This window comes from Fusarium vanettenii (genome assembly GCF_000151355.1).
Source record: "Fusarium vanettenii 77-13-4 chromosome 9 genomic scaffold NECHAsca_6_chr9_2_0, whole genome shotgun sequence".
In the NCBI taxonomy this organism is placed as follows: Eukaryota; Fungi; Ascomycota; class Sordariomycetes; order Hypocreales; family Nectriaceae; genus Fusarium; species Fusarium vanettenii.
Window position 1 is genome coordinate 264,912 of NW_003315877.1, and position 19,838 is coordinate 284,749.

The window sequence follows — 19,838 nt, forward strand, 5'->3', positions numbered from 1 at the left end:
TCGCGGCCACAGAGACTCAGTATGGTCTGATGGACAGCATTATTTGGCAGCGGCTTGGGCCACTAACTCCACGTGTGGCTTGCTAATTACCGTACAGGAACGCTTTACAGGGTATTCATGGCTTGGTCCGTGACTTGATCCGGCTCGGCCGGTTCATCACAGTTATGGACCTGTGATATTGTCCTGGATCACATCTTGAGGCCTCTCTCCCCTGCAGCCATGCACGCCATCACTATCGGTGAGAGGCGCGAGCGAAGCGAAGGTCGATTTGGCATTTCGTGCCCAGGATTCCCATGCATCGGATGAGGTGTTCCTGAGATCTCAACCTACCATGACGGATGGATGGGATAGCCGGAATTAAGTCCCTGATCGAACGCCATTCATCGTTGGAGGTTGACAGCTGTGGCGTTCAACGGCAGAGATTCGACAGAACCAAGGACTAGGCTGCAAGATAGACGACCCCATGATACCCCGACATGTGGATGTCACGTTTGATTCTCGCAACGGATACGACCTGACCTATAGGCCACTATGACGATTGCAACGTTCAACCTCGCCTCGGGGCTGAGGCCTAGATTCGGGATCTTAAAACTACACGATGATTGTTTTGTACAGGTTGGATAAGCGAATAAGGGCGTGGCTGGCCCGTTCGCTATCCTTCTCATAACCACCCCCACAGCCGCAGACGCAGACTCATTCCAAAGTCCCTCATCATCAAGTTGTGGCAGAATCTGCTTATCGCTTGACCCAGGCCGGCATCTTGCGGGCCTTGACATGGCCGTGCTTCTTTCTCTCCACAGTTCTCGGGTCTCTCGTGATACAACCGGCTGGAAGATGGTGAGATTAGTTCTCACTCGAAAAGTTTCGTCATGGAAAAGGAAAATGTCACTGCACATACCCTTTCGAAGAGCCGTCTTGAGCGCTGGCTCATGCACGATCAAAGCTTTGGCGACGGCCAGCGTGAGAGCCTCGGCCTGCCCGGTGGTTCCGCCGCCTTCCACCAGCGCCCACACGTTGTACTTGTCTAACCTCTCAGTTGCCTGCAAGGCCCAGATGGCACTCTCACGGTCGTGGACACGGCCGAAGGCTTGGCTCAGCGTCTTGCCATTGATCAGAACCTCTCCCGTGCCCTCAACAACCCAGGCGCGGGCAGTAGACTCCTTTCGCTTTCCGACTCCGACGGCACGTCCGAACTGGTCGACGGATACGGCGTGCGGCACGTTCTTGAATGGGTTGATATCTCGCTTGAAATCTTCCAGAGCAACCTTGACCTCCTCTGGGATGAGCGTGGGCTCAATGAGGTTGAGCCGCTTGGCAACCCGAGTAACCTTGGCGTAATGAGAGGCCTTGACTCGTTCACCGAGCTTCGATCGCATCTCTGGTAGCTTGACCCAAGCCGTCAGGGGAGCCTCGCTCGGGGGTAGTGTCGGAAGGTGGTGATATTTGGTGAGGAGCCGAGCAACTCGGATGTACATCTCGTTGAATTGGGGCTCACGAGAGAAGTATGAGGCCGTCGATGGGATCGTTCGTGCATGTCTGACGCCTTGGAATGGCAACGGGAGCCTCGACTCGGCCATTGAGGTCTGGCCATGCTGGGGAGCATCCTTAGATTCGGTGTTGAGAGTTCGTAGGCCGAGCTGGGAGCTGGACGGTTGCCAGGCGGCTCGGGTCCATTGTGCGCGCAGGAGCTGGCCCTGGCATCGTAGTGGCCGTAGGCCTTTCGTGAATGTTGACATGATGGCGGGATCGGAGGGGGCCCCGTCTAAATGGCGGATCGGACCTCGAAGTTCACTCACTGCTTGGCCAGAAAATCTTCACAAGAATCGGATGTGCAACGGCCTCATCCGCCCAATCACGTGGAGAGCTCTGCCACATGTTCCCAATACCAGCCACCTTCCCCTCACCGCCCGCAGCACCAGCCACAAATACCTCGTCGTTGCTCGGGCAGTAACACTAGCGCGGGGCATGTAATTTGACACACTTATCCCGCCTTCAAAAAATTTCCCCCTCCTCAATCTTCCTTTTTCTTCTTCCTCCTCATCCTCCTCGTCAACTTGTTCTCAGCTGCAAGCTCAGCAAGCATCCAAGATGGCTTTCGGAACTCTCTTCACCCGCGAGGTACATCTTCTCGGCTCTTGAAAGACAATAGCTTCGCGATGTCGTTACTGACAGGTTTTGGATTCTCCAGAACAACGCTCGCTCTACCGCGATCCGTGCCGTGGCCAAGGCCAACGACATCGAGCTCAACATTGTTGAGGCCGAGAAGGGCAACCCTACCGTTGAGCACCTCAAGGCCAACGGCCTGGGCAAGATCCCCGCCTTTGTCGGCGAGGATGGCTTCGCTCTCTCCGAGTGCATCGCCATCGCCATCTACAGTACGTGGAGCTTGTCATGGAGCATGACACCACTTTTCATTTCATTTTTTCCAGCTACCCCTCCTCCCCCTTGCGAATGATGACCTAGCCTTATTATACAGTTATCCCTATCTGAGATTTCTTCCTCAGAAGACATTGTGTGGATACCGTCTAACTTCTGACTTGCAACCCCATTTCTTGCTGCCTGTTGCTGCCAATTATGTGTCGGGAGCTTTGCTAACCCCGCCAATAGTCACCTCTCAGAACGAGAAGACCACTCTTCTCGGCAAGACCAAGCAGGAGTAAGTTGATGACACGCACATTTGAGCTTGTGGTTCACATTGCTGACCATCTCCAGCTATGCCTCCATCCTGAAGTGGCTGTCCTTCTTCAACTCCGAGGTCCTTCCTCGTCTCGGTGCCTGGATCGAGCCCCTCAAGGGTGTTGTTCCTTACAACAAGAAGAACGTCGATGAGGCCTCCAAGGCTGCCCTCAAGGCCTTCGACGTTGTTGAGGACCACCTCATCCGCAACACCTACCTTGTTGGCGAGCGCATCACCCTCGCTGATCTCTTCGCCGCCAGCATCACCCTCCGCGGCTTCCAGTACTTCTTTGACAAGACCTACCGCGAGGAGCACCCCGCTCTGACCCGTTGGTTCGAGACTGTCCGCAGCCAGCCCATCTTCTCCGAGGTTGCTGAGCAGGTCGAGCTCCTCGAGACCCCCGCCCTGACCAACACTCCCCCCAAGAAGCCTGAGCAGCCCAAGAAGGAGGCCGCTCCCAAGAAGGAGAAGGAGGCTCCCGCTGCCGCTGCCGCCCCCGCCGGTGAGGATGCTCCCGCTCCTCCCAAGCCCAAGCACCCTCTTGAGCTTCTCGGCAAGCCCTCTTTCCCCCTCGATGAGTGGAAGCGCCAGTACTCCAACATCAAGAACCACGACGAGGCCATGAAGTACTTCTGGGAGAACTTCAACTTCGAGGAGTGGTCCATCTGGAAGATTGACTACAAGTACAACGATGAGCTCACCCTCACCTTCATGTCCAACAACCTGATTGGCGGCTTCAACAACCGTCTCGAGGGTTCCCGCAAGTACATCTTTGGATGCGCTGCCGTCTACGGCGAGAACAACGACTCGGTCATCCAGGGTGCCTTTGTCATCCGTGGCCAGGAGTACCTCCCCGCCTTCGATGTCGCTCCCGACTACGAGAGCTACGAGTTTACCAAGCTCGACCCTACTAAGCCCGAGGACCGACAGTTCGTCGAGGATGCTTGGGGCTGGGAGAAGGGCATCAAGGTCGGTGACAAGGAGTACGCCCTTGCCGACGGCAAGGTCTTCAAGTAAAAAAATCAAATCAAAAGGAAAAAAAGGGAAAGGGATGATGATAATGGCTTACGGATAACCAAATGGGTTGGGTGGGGAAATGATTTATGATGATTGTATGCCTCATGAAGGCCTCTGGGCCGGCAGCTTGTTGTACGTAATGCCCGGACAAGGAAACAAAACGGTGTCTTGAGGAAGACGACGGACAATATACCAGAGCGTTGCTGCAATACCAAGTGCCTGCTGCCTGCCTGCCTGACCTGACCTGACCCGACGTGATGTGACTATTCTGAGTAAAGTATTTCCAAATACTTTGAGGTTGTGTCTGACTATGTGGAAAGAGGACCGAAGCCTCGGGGTATCTTGAATGAAGCAAAGCTAAACAATGCAAGTCTAGTCCTGGTTGTCATCTACTCGGCTTTGGCTGAGCCCTTTTCTTTGGCCGGAGCTTGTTCTAGAGTGTAGCCTGGGTCGAGTTTAAAGGGTGATTGACGGACGAATCGACTAATGTCGGCCTCGTGAGCGAGGTTGTTCAGGTAGTCGTGAACCTGAGGTAGGACGTTAGGCATCTCGGTGGACAAGCCAGAGAACTCGGGGATCTGGAGAATATTGAAGGGCTCACTCCGGGCCTTTTCGAGTGAGTCGTCGACGAGAATGGTGTTTGTCTGATCCCACTTGCCACCAGTCTGAGCCGCAGGGTGAGCCTCCATGATGCGGGGGTCGGACCAAACGCTGGTGAGACGCTTGTAGACCTGGACCTTGGCGTCGTAGTCGGCCTGACAGAGGCCAAAGGTGTCGCGGCCCCAAACGAGGAGGCATCGCTCGCGCTGCTCTGGGGTGAGCAGCTGATCAACCATCTTGCTCACGTTGTCGGGACGAGCTGAGGACCAGATGGCCACGTGGAAGGTATCGAGGCAGTAGGACATGAACGCTTTCGCGTGAGGGCGCTCGACGAAGTGGAAGGGCCGGCGCTTGTTGGGGCGGTGGAGGAGGGTGCCGTTGAGGTCCATGACGATGAGGATGCGGCGCGGTTGCTCTAGGCGATGGGGTTCGAGATGGGCTTGAGCCATGTATTGAGGTGTTGGGTTTGGGACACCTCCGGATTCATCGCTAGGAACCTTTGGAGGCGAGGAGGCGCGGTCTTGTCTGGCGTCTGCGGAATTGGCTTCATTTCTGGGGCCGGAGGGAGTTCTGAAGAGACAAGAGTTAGCCAGGTAGGTTCATGATGGTGTTGAGGATAGCATACTTGGACCGACGGTTTCGTATTCTCGGAGGAACGTAGGGCTTCTTCTTTGGCGCTACGTCTGTCGATTGCGCAGCAAGTGTGAGGCCAGGTATCGCGACAGGCGCAGGCGCCGTAGAAGTAGTATATCCCGTCATTGTCTTTGACGGGAGCAAGCCAGGGACATAATGCGACGAGGAAGAGTAAGCGTGTGAGTGCCTAACGAAACGTAAGGTGTAGGCGCCGATCGAGCGACGGATACTTAAAGATGCTGTTGTTGAGAGCTTGTGTGACATTAGGAGAAAGTGAAAGATGATATTCACAAGATGCGATCTCAATTGGAGCGCAACCGCTTTTTTTTTCTTTAGCGCGGGGCAGATCAGATCCAAACAGTCCCTGGAGATCAAAGTTGAGGATATTTACATATCGGGGGAGGTTGGATGCTAAGATAAGCGTTTTTCGTGGGGCTTATCGGTCGAAAAATAAAAAAGTTACAGCCAACCACCATCATTTTACCTATGCATAGGTACTATCGTATGCACGACAACATGGCTTTCAAACGCAAGTCGACAGCTTTGGGATTGGAGAGGAGGGTACGTCCGAGAAGAGAGGATCGGTGGGAGGAGGATCCGGAGAGCCAGGGTTCTTCTAGTGAGGATGATGATGAGGTTGAGGAGGAGGGTGTTCGAGGTCAACACAACGATGAGGATGAAGATGAGGAAGGCTCAGACTCGGAAGAAGGATCTGAAGAAGAACCTGAAGTATGCGATCCCTATTCGCAATTGTCTGTATACCATTGCTAACCACATTCTCAGCCTGAAGAACAAACCCCGAAAGTCGACCTCTCCTCAATCTCCTTCGGCGCCCTCGCAAAAGCTCAAGCAACCCTCCCATCCACATCCCGCCGCTCAAAATCCTCCAAGACCGCAACCGAATCCTCACGCACAGAAACAACCCCCGCACCTCGAAAATCTACCAGATCAAAGGACGACCCCAAGCCGAAGCGATCCTCTAAACACGCGCCCCAGGAGCAAACCTCCAAGAAGCCCGTCTCGCGCCGTCGCGAGATCCTTCCTGATAACAGACGGCAGTATCGAGATCCACGATTTGATCCCCTTGTAGGAAAAGTGGACGAAGAAAAAGCCAGCAAGGCGTATGCATTCTTGGACGAGTACCGCGAAAAAGAAATGTCCGATCTTCGCGCCCAGATCAAAAAGACCAAAGACACCTACGCAAAAGAAGACATGAAGCGCCAGCTCCAAGCAATGGAGTCACGAAAAAAGGCCCGCAAGCGCAAGGAGGAGGAGGAGAACCTGCTAAAGGAGCACAGGAAGAAGGAAAAGGAGCTCGTGGCGCAGGGAAAGACGCCTTTCTACCTCAAGAGGAGCGAGCAGAAGAAGCAGATCCTGGTGAAGCGGTACGAGGGCATGAGCAAGGGCCAGGTCGACAGGGCTATCGAGAGGAAGAGGAAGAAGGTTGCTGGCAAGGAGAAGAAGGAGTTGGATTGGCTTCAGGGGGCGAGGGAGCGTGGTTAATTACCCTTGGAGATGTTCATTCATTATATACCCTCATGAAAAAAAGTTACATCTACTCATACCCGTCGGATCTATTTTATATATCCCCAAATCGTTAGAGAGGTCTAGTAGTGTTACAAGACTATGTTACATGATACATTACAGCAGCTCTATCAAGCTTCAAGATAACCCCCCTTGGCGAGGGCCTTCTCAAACATCTCCCTACACCGCACCTTGCTGCCCAGTTTCGCGCAGAGCAAGAACGCGCCGCTCAGCTTGCGGTGCAGACTGTATGTCTCCTCGGGTGGGGGCGCTAGTCGCTCGTGAAGCATGACGGGGATGAGGGCCTTGACGCGTTCCGTGATGGTCTGGTCCTTGAAGTCGTATACTTCAGGGGCACTGGCCAGGAACGGCTCTGCCAGTGTGAGAACTGACTTTGTGTGTGCTTCCACCATAGTTCGGCTCTCGAGGCCTGTTAGGTAGCCTAGCTTTTCCGAAAGGTCCTTGACGGCCGCCTTGTCGGAGCGAGACGCCGCGGCGAGAAGCTGCACATACTGAGTCACAAACTCCTCAGGGTACTCACGCGAAGCGCCAAAGTCGAGCAGCTCAAGCTTCTCGAGGTCAGCATTGTAGAGAAAGTTTGTCCAGTTGGGATCCGTCTGCATGAAACGGAACTCGGTAATCTCTCGGAGGCACAGGCGAAGAATCTGGGTTCCGATCCAGTCTCGCTGCTCCTGTGTAAACGACGTGATGCGTGTCACGCCGATGCCATCCATAAAGTCCATGGTGAGAACCTGCTTGCCCGAGGCCTCGGGGTAGACTGAGGGCACCAGGAAGACGTCCTGCTCAGTGCTGAGGAGCTCTTGGTAGCGCTGGGCGCACTTTGCCTCGCGCTCATAGTCGCACTCCCAGCCGAGCTCAAGCCGGGCGTTATCGATCGTCTTGTTAAGGTACAGGCCCTTGGGCAGGAGCTTGGTAGCCGTGAGGAGGATGCTCAGGTTGTCCAGATCCGAGTTGATAGAGTCGGCAACACCGGGAAACTGAATCTTGACGGCGACTCGGTTGCCATTCTTGAGGACCGCCTTGTGCACCTGGCCGATAGACGCCGCAGCAATGGGCTTCTCCTCAAACTCGCTAAACAGGTCTCGCCACTCAGCACCGAGGTTAGCAGCAAGAACGCGGTCACGCTGCCAAGCGGGCATGTAATCAGCGCGGTCCTGAACACGCTGCAGCACCTCCTGAATAGGAGCCGGAAGCATCTTTGTGTCCTGGAAACTCATCATCTGACCGAGCTTCAAAGCGGCACCACGCATGCGAGAGAGCTTAGCGACGAGTCGCTCCATGTTCTTTCCGCTGAGCAGGATAGATCCTTCGCCTCCGCCGCCAAAGGCTCGGCTGACGCCTTCGGTCATGGCGCCTCCGAGCATGCCTGCTGCGAGACCGCCATAGTTCCAGATTCGGCTCATGCGGGAGGATGGGACCTTGGACTCCCTGAGAGTATATGCGGGAGTTTGGGGCGGTACGGGTTCACCGACAATCTCCTTTGCAGTTTGGATAACATCCTCCTCAATCTTCTCGCCAACCTTTTCGTTAACTTTCTCGTCAATCTTCTCGGGCTCAGGTTTTGAGAGAGCCTCTGGCTGAGGTGCAGCCACTTCTTCCACAGGAATTGATGCCTTGGGAGCCTCCTCAGGCTGAGGCGTGACCGGTTCCTCCGCAGGAATAGCCAATTCCTCCACAGGCTTAGTTACCGGTTGAGCCGGTGTCTCCTCAACCTTGACCTCAGGCTCTCGAGGCTTCTCAGGAGCTGGCTTGAAGCTCTGCTCAGGCTGTACAGGAGGCGGTAGGGGCCAATTACGCATAGGATGCTCCTTCGCAGGTCCTCTTGCTCCAGGCCGTGGCGGGGGAGCTCCCGGTCTGCCTTTTTTCTTCAATTGATCCAAGATCATGGATCCTCTTGTGGTGTGAAAGATATTGACGTCGATTCCTGGTGGTAGATCGAGTTCCTCCTCTGTTGACTTGGGAGTAGCTTGTTGTGGCGGATTCGGCCTGAAACTGGGAACAGCACCATCAAAAGGCGTCTTTTCTGTCCTTGTAGCCTCCGTCTTGACCTCTTGTGTCTGTACTTGCTCCCTCGACGCCTCGACTATCGGTTCCGTAGCTTGCGCAGCCGGCGCAGCTTGCTCGTAAACGACCTCCTCACCCTCCTCCGCAGCACTCCTCCTCTCATAAGCTCCCCTCTGCGCAGCTCTATTCCTCAACGCCGCAGCAACACTCGACGTCCGACTATAATTCTCGAGCTGCCGACCCCGGAGGGCGACATGCTTTGCGGCGACGCCCCGGGAGGCATTGAGCACCGCTGCGAGGTCGATGGCGAAGTCGACGAACCTCATGAGGGCTTATGCGGCCTCTCGTGACCGGGCGCGCATCGATCGACGGGTTTTAGGGGGGATTTCGGCGTGCTGGCGTTGGCTGCCAGCTTTTAGAGGTGGGATTGCTGAGGTTTGAGGTTATTGGGGAAAAAAGTCCATGATCTAATCGATGGGGCATGCAACTAAGGGGGTTGCAAGATTGGTTGACAGGATGATGAGCGGAAGTGAATTGACGCATTTAGAGACTATAATAATTGTTTCTGTATTGAATTGAATTTATTGATTTGTTCATGTAATGCAATTGAAACTCTAGTTGTATCATTTCTACTGTGGTGAAGACGAAGCTGTGTCTGTAGATCCTGGCTCTCACAGCTCCCATGGCCACCTGTAAAATTACCAATGAGTTAAAAGTTGAAAATGAAGAGCTGATTGAGAGGAAATGAAGCCGTTGGACAAAAAACTATTATGATTGGTGAAAAGTAGTCATGATTGGCAAAATAATAAAGCTGTCAGATGACAGCTGATATATGGTAGAATCGAACCTGGTATAACATAACATGTCTGGAACTCTATTTCTTAAATTTCGTCTTTTTTTTTTTTTTTAATTTCTTTTTTTTTACCAGGTCTGCCACCGTCCGTCCGGGGCAGTAGGCAAAGGATGAAACTCCCTTATAGTACTTTGATGGCTCTGCTTGTGGTTGCTAGGGCATTCGTCGAGGTGGAAAGGCTATCACTGTGGGGGGGGGGGGCATACACAGCCTCAGTTGAAGTCAAAAGAATCCCGTTAAACTCGGGAGTTGTGAAGTCTTTTGCACTTGTACGTACCTTGGATCCCTTATTCGTCTTGGCTATTAACAGGGCATAGATGTATCGATATGGACTTGATCCGCTGGCGTACTTCTCATGATAGACTCTAGTCCCTTCATAGTGATTCGAGAATGCGCGTCTTGTTATGGTACCAGTGCCAAACTGCAAATCATTGATTACCCGCATGTAAATTCGTACAGTGCACCCTCGACCCAAGCCACCGCACTCACTTCTTGGTGAAAAAGCTTGTTATCTTAAAGTTCTTCTTCTTCCCACGACCTAAGTCGACAATGTCAGTATCTGAGACCTTCCGCTTGGCCTTGGCTACGGCTACGGGTTGTGGCGCCGCCGACGGATCTACCTCCTGCTGCAAGTCCAGGAACAGTGAGTAACCAGGACCTAGTAGTTGTTCAAGATGACTCTCTTCCACCTTCCTCAGTAGGTCGTAGGCAGTCTTCTTCCGATTAACCCAGGCCTCACAGTTCTCGACATGCTGCGGAGACGGCGCTTTGGTCATGAGCGTGCAAGGGCTGTCTCCTGGGACTGCCTCGCACTTGCAGTCGATGCCTGCTGACTTGATCTCGTCTTTTAAATGCTCTCGTTCTGTCCTGACTATAGGAAGAGTACCGACGCTTTGTGATGAATCGGCAAGGAACTCGTTCAGTTGCGTGCAGTAAACGCAGCCACAGCTTACGCTGCCTCGCGTCTGGCTTTCAGTATCGACAGGCTCGGGGCCGACGAAGTTGTCGACGAGAGATTTGACCAAGGCAGAGCACAACTGTTGGTAACAGGGCGTGTCGAGGGGTATCTTATCGCTGATGAGTTTGCCATGGACTTTGTAAAGCAAGGGCATCCACAATGTCAGCAACTCGGTGGCTTGAAACCGTGGAGCATCCGTGACGATTTTGGAAGCGAATAGAGGCACGAGGTCATCCGACTTGGTGCTCCTGTTGATGAGGCTGACGAGAAAGTTGGTGATCACCACATCTTTGACCGTGTATTCAAGCTCATCTTGGTTGACGGCTTTTGACTTTTCGCCAGACAATTGGGCGAAATCTGCCGTTTCAATGAGCCAACGGGACGTTTCTTTGAATAGATGCGAGTATTTCTTCTCGGGCAGCCCCTCCTTGACCATCAGGTTCCATAATCGGTTCAAGAGCTTGAGATGGAACGCGAGTGGGTTGGACATGCCCCTGAATTTGGGCAAGGCGCTGTGTTAACGGTTAGCACTGCGATCTAAGGCAATATGGCCTTGGGAGGACATACGTTTCCTCCAGGAAGGTGAACGGATCACTGAAATATAGTGAAACATCTGCAATGAGCGATCCCGCTTCGTGGCCAAATTTACCCAACCCCATGCTGTCCAGGCAAGACCGGATCATTTCTTGAGCCCAGTCGAGCATGGGTTTTGGTGTTTCGACCTCACCAGCCGAGTCTCTTGAGACGGGAGGTACCAATCGGGATATGGACTTCAGCTGGTCGGCCAGACATTCGCACGATGAGAGGGCGAGTGATGCCCTAGCACAAGTCAGTGAGCGGATTGTCTAAGTAGTAGCCTTTGATAGAGACATACCCTTCCCGAATGTTCATGAATCGCTCAACGACCTTGTCAGGGCTAGCCACTACCCAGCCTCGCAGCCATTCAAAGAGGGATAATGGTAATGTGCTCTGGTGGTGCGTAACAGCCGCTTCGAAACGCTCAAACTCTCCAAACTGAACAAAGGCCGCGAGGCAGAGCGCCAAGGTGTTGCCAGATATTGCTTCTATAAATTCTGGCTGTCCGGAGAGATGCAGCAGGGTATCGAACACGCTCCTTGAGGCTCCGGTGCGCATGGACGACCTGGCAAAGAAGGCCGTGAGTGGCTCAATGGTGCTGGGCGGTATCTTGCCATCACACTCTAAGAATGAGGCCAACGTGTCATGGGGGACCAGGGTGATGAACTGAGTCTCGGGGGTTAGTGACATTGAGCCATGCGAAGGGGAGAGGAAGGCACTATACCGACACACGCCTTTCTCTTTCATAGTCCTATTGATCATATGTTAGCACCGGTGGCAATATGATGAATAAGACCCGGCAGACCAACCCTCTTCTTGCCCTTGACCTCTTTGAGTCTGCGCTGGTCAAGGATGTGCTTCTCGTCAAGTGTGAGCTCTCGCGCCACCATGTGATCATCAAGGTCAACCAGAGTTTTTATTCTGTAGATATCCTTGCCGCGTGGCCTAGCGTTCCCCTCCAACGATCCAACAAAGACTTCGATGGGCAGCTCGCTGCACGCCGCTCTCAGAAGCTGGGTTCGGCCAAAGTCATGGCCTGGTAGGCAATATTGACCGTTGGCTGAGAGGTAGTCCCAGTCTAACAACAAGTGGAGGCACGGGTGTTTGCCCGACTCTCGACTCGTCGTAAGCCAACGCTCCACAGCCCTTTTGACACTTTGAACTTCGACTGGGAAGATGAGGCCTGTCGGTCTGTGGCGTTGAGGGCCGTCGCTGTCAAAGAGTTTCAAGACTAGCACCCAGCGGTAACCCGACGTGATGGGAGTAAGCCTGTGTGACACTCCCGTGTACCAGAAAGCAAAAGACTGGGTCTCTAAGCAAGACTTGTAGCGCTTGGGTTTTTGGCCGCCATGCTCGAACACCATGTCTCCACCCTCATGTTCGGATGGCAGACTGATCATGACAGTGGCGAACACGCCTTTATTCTCCTCGATACTACAGCCACCATCGCCATCAGTGGTAGCTTGGGGGAAATCATGTATGGAGGGCATACTCAGTGTGTGCCTTGTAAGTGGCGCCCTTTTCGTATATGACCATCTTCTCGACCCTGACACTGACTAGGGGTCGAAGAAATCGCCGATAATGTTCCGGGTTGACCACACTGCGTACGTGATCCATGAGTACTGGCCACCCTCCCCCATAGTCGAATTGGCTTCGACTCAACTCCCATATCTTCCCAGCAGAAGCGTCATTGGCGATATCGCCTCCTTGGTCATGTAGCGCTGGGGGATGCGCTTTAGCGATCAATTGGCGGGCCTGCGATTCTTTGAGAGGCATGTCAATTGTACCAACGTCGGTGACATGTATGGAGGCATTGTATCCAGGATCAAGCTCGTAACTGGACATGAATGGCTGTGAGGTCTGGACGTAACGCAGAGAGGCCTCAACCAGCTGCTCGTCGGTGAGCTCGTTGGCCTTCTTGACCTTCGTCTTCACCATGGTTGGTGGTTGATATTATGTTGAATGAGAAAAGATGAGGTTGACGCGTTATCGTCGCGAGTGACGCGTGAATTTAAAGTGGAATGATGTAAGGGGGCACCCGGGAAACCACCAAGGTTTCAAATCCGCTCCGTCAATAACGCCATGTTCCCTCCTTGGATATTCTAATGACAAGGAAAACCGTAGGTATCTAAACTGCTTGTGGTGTTGCAAAGCTCTTTCAAAAAAAAAAAAACAATCTCGAGACTCAGTGCTTATATGCGGGGCTACCCTAACTTGTCAAACCCCTCCATTTCTAATCCGGCCTCCTTGCTGAGTTAGGGTCGCCTATGATGGGTTCGGTCTGGGCTTTGAGCCGGCTCTGCTCACTGATCTTAGTAGTGAGCCCCTGGGAGTCATAGGCTTAGACTGTCCGAATGAGCTCCCGGGCGAGCCGCGCCCAGGAGTCCCAATCTTGCTCCAAAGCCTCTGAGCTGCAGGAGTAAGGCCTCCAGTGACCCTTGGGCTGCTCGGAAACTTGGGAACAGGTGTCTTGTCAACTTTCCCTGTGAGGCCGTTCCGTGTTGACTCCTTTTTCGATTGCGATATCCGATCCACCATGCGCTCATGAAGGCTCTCCCTTTTGCGTTGCTCCTGTAACCGAAAGGGGTTGGGGCTCGCATCGCCTGGGCCGAGATTAATGATGGGAACAGCGGGAGTAGGCTCCGGCTCATCGTCTTCATCGTCAACAAAGGCGTATCCGTTGACCCGTGGTGTTTCTCCTCCACCCACAGCACTCGAGTCTTGATCTCCTACACGAGGCTTGCCTGCGATGGCATCTCGTATTGATGACATGGTGGGGGACGGTGGCCGCTGTGGAATGCGAGGCTGAGGCATTCTCGTGTTCTCGTATGATATGGACTTGGGCGCCATCCTGGAAGTCTCTTCGGCTTTTTGAGAGACAGTAACGACTCCATCTTCCACACCTTCAGGTCCAAACATCAAGTTATTCCTGGGCTTCGCATCCCATGTGTCTGGTCGTGCTGGGCGGTCATCTCTGTCCTTGATTGCTAAACGATCCCGCTTGAAGCCGTCATCTGTAAGGCTTCGCGTTTGACTCAATCTGTCTTCGACTTCTTTCTGCTTGATCATCTGCTTTGAAGGAAGCTTGTTGCCGCGCCAGAGCCAGGCATACTTTTCGGCACGTTTCTGATTCTGTTTGTCGACGAGCTTGTAGAAACTCTCGTTGTCCTCACTGGTGTAGGTTTCTTGAAATTTGGACAGGCTCATGCTGGTGCTTAGTCGTGGCCGTGATCCCATAGCAGTTGAGGCAACCGACGCAGGTGTGTCTCCACCATATGCTGAAGGTGTCCGATCTCCAGGGAGAGTTGATCTTGACTGCGACGGTAGAGGTGTGTTTCGGCGGCCAGGGGTCATAACGTGCTGCAGCCTTCGACCAGCGCTCGAGATCCAGGCAGCATCCTTGGAGTCCAAAGCATCCAGATACTCTTGCTGAGTTTCAGTTTCCAATAGTCCAGGAAAGAAGTCGCGGGCGATGATTTGTGAAAGTGTTTCCGTGTAAGTGTCTTCATCAAGAACTTGTTTGGGGCGTTTGATTTTCTTTGCTGGAGGAGGCGGAGGCATCAAGTCTGTGTCTGTCCTCTTGCGCACCAGGGCGTTGGAGGTTCCTGAAGTTGATGGATCCATGATGATGGTAAGGTAAGCGCCTGATGCGCCGATGAAACACCTCTTGACTTCGACGTGTGTCTATCGTCGATGCCAGTTGAGTAAAAGCATCTCGTTTGAATGGATGCCGATGGTCGAGCTGTGAGTTGTGAGTTGATGTTAAGGCAGACAAGCCTCATGGCAACCTTGTCGAAAGAGCACGGATATTAGTGGGGCCGTGTCAGGTCCGCTTTGATGCGTATGCAATTATCCAACCCCGATCCTGGCCGGCACTGTTCTGCGTGGCGATTGATAACGGAGCACCCGGTCCCCCAGCTTCTGGCGGCTGCTCACGCTAGGTCTTACTGGTTCAGGCAGATCGAGAGTCACTGGCTTGCAGGGGGTTACAGGGCCATCAGCTGCCTACCGAGGCCTCTCAAGCCCTGTAACCCTGTCCGGGAAGCCGTTTTTGCCCACCACCGATGACGCCGGTAAACGGGGCCTAGAAGCTTCCCCCACCAAAAAGCCGCCGCTCGAGACGTCGAGGTCAAAAGTTCTTTTGCTCTCCCTGACATCGTGGAACCAAGCCTCGTCCTGTCGTTGGTAGACTTGCCAGTTCTTCCCCCTTGTTACTTTGACTTGCTACGACACCTTTGATCTGTTTCTTGGTACCAATCCGCCTTTTGCGACAACCTCGAGCAGTTGCAGCGACGTCCGGCGCAATATCACCAACTTCTCGGCTGCCGAACTTCCCCACGTCGATCGTCGTTTCCCCTTTGTTTGACGTCTTCTCCTCCGGCGGGCGAGCGATAAATACCGTCGACATGTCGCAAAAGGCTGTCGACCTCAAGAACCAGGGCAACAAGGCCTTTGGCCACGGCGATTACCCCGCCGCAGTTGACCTGTACTCCAAGGCCATCGAGTTGAACGACAAGGAGCCTTTGTTCTTCACCAACCGAGCGCAGGTTTGTAGCCGACATATGCGCCTGAATTGTGGCTAACCTCCTCCTTCTCCTGATATTAGGCGTACATCAAGACTGAAGCGTACGGTTACGCCATCGCCGACGCCACCAAGGCCCTCGAGCTCAACCCCAAGTTGGTCAAGGTTTGTCACCCTTGCACGCGAGCGCCTCGACGAGAAGAAACAGTCTTGTTTCTGACACAACTAGGCCTACTACCGACGAGGTCTAGCCAAGACTGCGATCCTGCGACCTAAGGAGGCCATCGACGACTTCAAGACCTGCGTTAGCCTCGATCCTAACAACAAGGATGCACGACTGAAGTTGGAAGAATGCAAGAAGATTGTTCGACAGTTGGCATTCTTTGCCGCTATCGAGGTCGGCGATGAGCCTTCTGCGGCCGAGGGTCTTGACCTCGACTCTATGGTTGTCGAGCCTGGCTACGACGGCGTGCGACTAGGCGACGAGATGACACAAGAGTTCATTGACGACATGATCGAGCGGTTCAAGACTGGCAAGAAGATCCACCGCAAATATGTCTACCAGATCATTCTTGCCGTCAAGAAGCTCGTGTACGACGAGCCCACCATGGTCGAGGTTGAGATCCCTGATGACGTCCAACTGACTGTCTGCGGTGATACCCACGGTAAGACGCCCTGACTTTCACAGCAGCGATGGCTGGCTGACTCTATTTCTAGGCCAATACTTTGATCTCATGGAGCTGTTCCGCCGCAATGGCACACCTAGTGAGAAGCACTGGTACCTGTTTAACGGTGACTTTGTGGACCGAGGGTCTTGGTCAACTGAGATTGCTCTGCTCCTCTACGCTTACAAGTGGCTGCGACCTAACCAGTTCTTCCTGAACCGTGGAAACCATGAGACAGATGACATGAACCGGGTCTACGGCTTCGAGGGCGAGTGCAAGGCCAAGTACAACGAGAGGTGAGATTTTGTGACCCATCCTTTGCCCTCATACTGACTGTGACGTAGGGTCTTCAAGCTGTTCTCTGAGAGTTTCTCTGCTCTGGCACTGGCTACTCTCATCGGCAAGAAGTACCTGGTCCTCCACGGAGGCTTGTTCTCTGACGACAACATCACACTCGATGACATCCGAAAACTGAATCGACACAACCAGCGACAACCAGGCCAAGCTGGTTTGATGATGGAGATGCTCTGGACGGACCCCCAGGAGGAGAACGGCCGAGGACCCAGCAAGCGTGGTGTCGGTATGCAGTTCGGACCTGATATCACCAAGAAGTTCTGCGAGAAGAACGGCCTTGAGGCTGTTATCCGAAGTCACGAGGTTCGCATGGATGGTTATGAGGTTCAGCATGATGGCCGTTGTATTACTGGTAAGTGACCTAAGCTACCCTGACTGTTCCGTGACTAACTCTATAGTCTTCTCTGCTCCTCGGTACTGCGACTCGACGGAGAACAGGGGCGCCTACATCAACATTGGCCCCGACTATAAGCTCAAGTATGAGCAGTTTGATGCCGTACCGCATCCCGACATCAAGCCCATGGTGAGTGATGATTAATACGTTGTCCACCAAATCCAGCACTAACCCTTCATCAGGCATATGCTCAGAGCTCGCTCATGTCTTCTCTCATGTAAGAGGTGTAGAAAGCCCTTAGAAGTCGGAGTTGGTGTAGGGTTGAAGGCATGGTAGGGTATCGGGCGTCTGGAAACGGTGCATTTGCAGAGTTGGCCGATGGGCGATGTACATGCATACATTTATACCCATTCACATGATAAATGACGATCCAGTTGAATGATGAGGCTCTTGTTTGTCGTCAAGCATTCCATAGACGATCTTGTCCGTCGGCTCCCACCATGGCACCGAGCCAGTCGGCACACTGCCGTACCTGAAGGCTCACCTGGGCTCCGTCATCGCTTGTGCCCCTCCAGGCTGTGATGGCTGCTGAGAAGGAACCCAGGTCTAGTCGCGGTACACGAACCCACGCGTGACTACCCTCAACCTTGAGGATATCCAGAGAAATGGCTGCCCCCGTGAGACCTAGTAGTTGCCGGAGCGCTGCTGTGCAGTAACTCTTTACTTGTAGGTTGTCGAGTGTGACAGCGCCGCTTCTGTCTGAGACGAGTTCAAGGTGGACGTATGAGAAGGGCGGTTCTTTGATGGTGCAGGTGAGGATGTCGTGAGATTTCTCGAGGTCTTTTTGTTGAAAGATAGACTTTTGAGTCCCTTGGCTTGTATTTTGCGTCATACTTTTCATGTATCGTTAAAACGAAATGTCGAATTCTTTTATTCCTGGTGCTTGGTGAGGTGCCTAGATGTAAAGATGGAAGTTTGAGCCACTACCGCGGTTGGTGCATAATCTGCCTAAATGCATTCAACTTTTACAACTTCCGCCTCTGGGCGTCGCGATCACTGTCAACCTACTTCTTTGACAAACAACACTCTCCACGATCAACGCAGCTCTTTCTAGCTCCCAAACCGTCCGGACGAGTCTCGAAGCGATCTCTGAATAATGACGTCCACGAATTTCGTCTCTCCCGGCCAGCAGCGCTATCTGCGCGCGTGCATGGTCTGCTCCATCGTCATGACCTACAACGTTCGTTTCCCTCCAGCGTTCATCCATTCCGTTCCATGAAGCTGACACTTTGTTTTCTAGCGATTCCGCGACGAAGGCTGCCCCAACTGCGACGAGTTCCTCCACCTCGCTGGCTCCCAGGACCAGATCGAAAGCTGCACCTCGCAGGTCTTTGAGGGTGTCATCACCCTCGCCAACCCTGCGCGCTCGTGGATAGCAAAGTACCAGCGACTCGACGGCTACGTTCCTGGCATGTACGCCATCAAGGTGTCGGGTCAGCTTCCCGATGACGTTCGGTCGACTCTCGAGGACGAATACAGAATACAGTACATCCCGTAAGTCATAACACACGGCCGAGAAGAGATGGGATTCTGGCTGACAGTTATTTTACAGGCGCGACGGTACAGAGGCCGAGGCGGATGCTTAGAAAGCGTTTTGCAAAGCCCGTCAAACTTGACACTTTTCACTTTTTATGGCGAATAAGGCGTTGGAGGAACAGGAGCAGCAGTGATTCCGTATAAAGATAGGAAAAATAGTGCATCATCATTCGATAAGTGTCGTCTTGGTATCTAAGATGGACAATAAAACCAAACGCCTTGGCATGTTTCCGAGTCCCGTCTACACATGCATTCCTTTGCCGTAAAACGCCGTCCCTCACGACTCCAGCCTGTCCGTGTTCAACCAAGACCTTGAAACCTCCTAGTTGTTTCTCTGCTTCTTCCCAGAGCCCATACCGAAACTGAAGCCAGCCGATTCTCTGGACCGTTTCTTTTCCATCTCCTCCTTCATGATGCGCTCGGCCTCGCTCATTTTCTTGGGCTGCTCTATCTTCGCGGGCTTCTTCGAGCCGGATGAGAAGGCGTTCTTCTTGGCCTGGGCAAAGACGTTCTTGGCTTGAGGTTTGCCACCGAGCTTCATCGAGATACCGCCAAACCCGCTGGGCTTCGCAGGCGCTGGATCAGCCTCTTTGCCCTTGTCCGCAGTCGCTTTCGATGTCTCTGGCGTTTCTGTTTCGGCCGCAGTCGTGTCGGGCGCAGGGCTTTCGGTAGAAGTTGCTGCAGGTGCAGCAGGCTTGGGGCCGAAAGACAGCGTAATCTTCTCGCCCTCCTGTCGCTTCAGCTCACGAGCCTCGGGATCCTCCTCCTTGTCCTCGTCTCGGGTTCCGGCGGTCGCTTGTGCGCGCTTGATCTGTTCGCGGATCATGCGCTGCTCGACCTCCTCGTTGCCCTGATCTTGCGCCTCCTTTCGCCTGAGAGCTTCCTGCCGTCGTAGAGATTCGGGAGACTTGTCGATCCAAGAGATGTGTACACCCTTCTCGTTCTCCTCAACCCGGCAGATTCCCTCGCGGCCCAAGTGTTTGGCAAATTCTGTTAAGGAGGACCATTTCGTCGCGTTCATGTGGATGTGCTCCTTGTTGGCGATGTATTCCTGGTAGAAGTGGTTGATGTGAACCTGCTTCTCGCCATGACCGGTTCGGAGGAGCATTAGAAAGTCGCGCTGGAACTGACTGCTGTAGTCGTTGATGTACTTCTTCGCATCCTCGCCGACGATGAGCATTTGTCGAACATGGCTCTCAGACTGAGTGTGCATTTTATAACCGTTCTGATCACGGCATTGCTTTTCGCACACCTGACAATACCATCGCAACCGCTGAAGCCCCTTGGACTTCATGCGGTTGGCGATGTATTTCGTCGAGCCGACCTCAGCTTTGGGCATTTTCACGATGTTGATGTTGGTGGAGAAAGTTTGGAGAACGCTAACGGCGGGCAGATTGACTGGAGAAAAGCATGGCGGTGGGGCAGGGACCCAGCCACAATGCGAGGCTGCGTGATTGGCCAAGGATGTTTGTAATTCAACGGCCTCAACAGACAACTTCATGGA

The 19,838-nt window shown here is 53.4% G+C and overlaps 9 protein-coding genes across 9 annotated transcripts; 3 read left to right on the forward strand and 6 right to left on the reverse strand.

Annotated features, from left to right (window-relative positions):
* Nucleotides 1-538: 538 nt before the first annotated feature.
* On the reverse strand, nucleotides 539-1,736 carry NECHADRAFT_63418 (mitochondrial 37S ribosomal protein MRPS9; the record flags this gene model as incomplete). Its single annotated transcript, XM_003050310.1, has 2 exons — nucleotides 539-827; nucleotides 899-1,736. The coding sequence occupies 2 exons, from the start codon at nucleotides 1,734-1,736 to the stop codon at nucleotides 736-738; spliced, it is 930 nt and encodes a 309-aa protein (XP_003050356.1). The 3' UTR covers nucleotides 539-735.
* Nucleotides 1,737-2,088: 352 nt separating this feature from the next.
* On the forward strand, nucleotides 2,089-3,694 carry NECHADRAFT_48615 (elongation factor 1 gamma domain-containing protein; the record flags this gene model as incomplete). The annotated part of the gene is made up of 4 exons (XM_003049930.1): nucleotides 2,089-2,118; nucleotides 2,189-2,375; nucleotides 2,587-2,656; nucleotides 2,713-3,694. 4 exons carry the CDS (start codon nucleotides 2,089-2,091, stop codon nucleotides 3,692-3,694), a joined length of 1,269 nt encoding a protein of 422 aa, XP_003049976.1.
* Nucleotides 3,695-4,083: 389 nt separating this feature from the next.
* NECHADRAFT_49361 (uncharacterized protein) lies at nucleotides 4,084-4,827 on the reverse strand (the record flags this gene model as incomplete). The annotated part of the gene is made up of 1 exon (XM_003050311.1): nucleotides 4,084-4,827. A coding segment is annotated over one exon (744 nt), but the record flags the coding sequence as incomplete, so codon positions are not given.
* Nucleotides 4,828-5,443: 616 nt separating this feature from the next.
* NECHADRAFT_84625 (uncharacterized protein) lies at nucleotides 5,444-6,430 on the forward strand (the record flags this gene model as incomplete). The annotated part of the gene is made up of 2 exons (XM_003049931.1): nucleotides 5,444-5,656; nucleotides 5,711-6,430. The coding sequence occupies 2 exons, from the start codon at nucleotides 5,444-5,446 to the stop codon at nucleotides 6,428-6,430; spliced, it is 933 nt and encodes a 310-aa protein (XP_003049977.1).
* Nucleotides 6,431-6,582: 152 nt separating this feature from the next.
* NECHADRAFT_84626 (uncharacterized protein) lies at nucleotides 6,583-8,802 on the reverse strand (the record flags this gene model as incomplete). The annotated part of the gene is made up of 1 exon (XM_003050312.1): nucleotides 6,583-8,802. One exon carries the CDS (start codon nucleotides 8,800-8,802, stop codon nucleotides 6,583-6,585), a length of 2,220 nt encoding a protein of 739 aa, XP_003050358.1.
* A 709-nt stretch (nucleotides 8,803-9,511) lies between these two features.
* On the reverse strand, nucleotides 9,512-12,801 carry NECHADRAFT_84627 (uncharacterized protein; the record flags this gene model as incomplete). Its single annotated transcript, XM_003050313.1, has 8 exons — nucleotides 9,512-9,514; nucleotides 9,607-9,727; nucleotides 9,819-10,799; nucleotides 10,855-11,106; nucleotides 11,162-11,486; nucleotides 11,596-11,614; nucleotides 11,673-12,297; nucleotides 12,356-12,801. 8 exons carry the CDS (start codon nucleotides 12,799-12,801, stop codon nucleotides 9,512-9,514), a joined length of 2,772 nt encoding a protein of 923 aa, XP_003050359.1.
* A 327-nt stretch (nucleotides 12,802-13,128) lies between these two features.
* NECHADRAFT_48935 (uncharacterized protein) lies at nucleotides 13,129-14,487 on the reverse strand (the record flags this gene model as incomplete). Its single annotated transcript, XM_003050314.1, has 1 exon — nucleotides 13,129-14,487. One exon carries the CDS (start codon nucleotides 14,485-14,487, stop codon nucleotides 13,129-13,131), a length of 1,359 nt encoding a protein of 452 aa, XP_003050360.1.
* A 3,332-nt stretch (nucleotides 14,488-17,819) lies between these two features.
* GTG2101 (transcription elongation factor SPT4) lies at nucleotides 17,820-18,509 on the forward strand. Its single transcript, XM_003049932.1, has 3 exons — nucleotides 17,820-17,978; nucleotides 18,039-18,292; nucleotides 18,351-18,509. Exons 1-3 carry the CDS (start codon nucleotides 17,895-17,897, stop codon nucleotides 18,382-18,384), a joined length of 372 nt encoding a protein of 123 aa, XP_003049978.1. The 5' UTR covers nucleotides 17,820-17,894; the 3' UTR covers nucleotides 18,385-18,509.
* Nucleotides 18,510-18,648: 139 nt separating this feature from the next.
* On the reverse strand, nucleotides 18,649-19,673 carry NECHADRAFT_71693 (uncharacterized protein; the record flags this gene model as incomplete). Its single annotated transcript, XM_003050315.1, has 1 exon — nucleotides 18,649-19,673. One exon carries the CDS (start codon nucleotides 19,671-19,673, stop codon nucleotides 18,657-18,659), a length of 1,017 nt encoding a protein of 338 aa, XP_003050361.1. The 3' UTR covers nucleotides 18,649-18,656.
* Nucleotides 19,674-19,838: the final 165 nt, after the last annotated feature.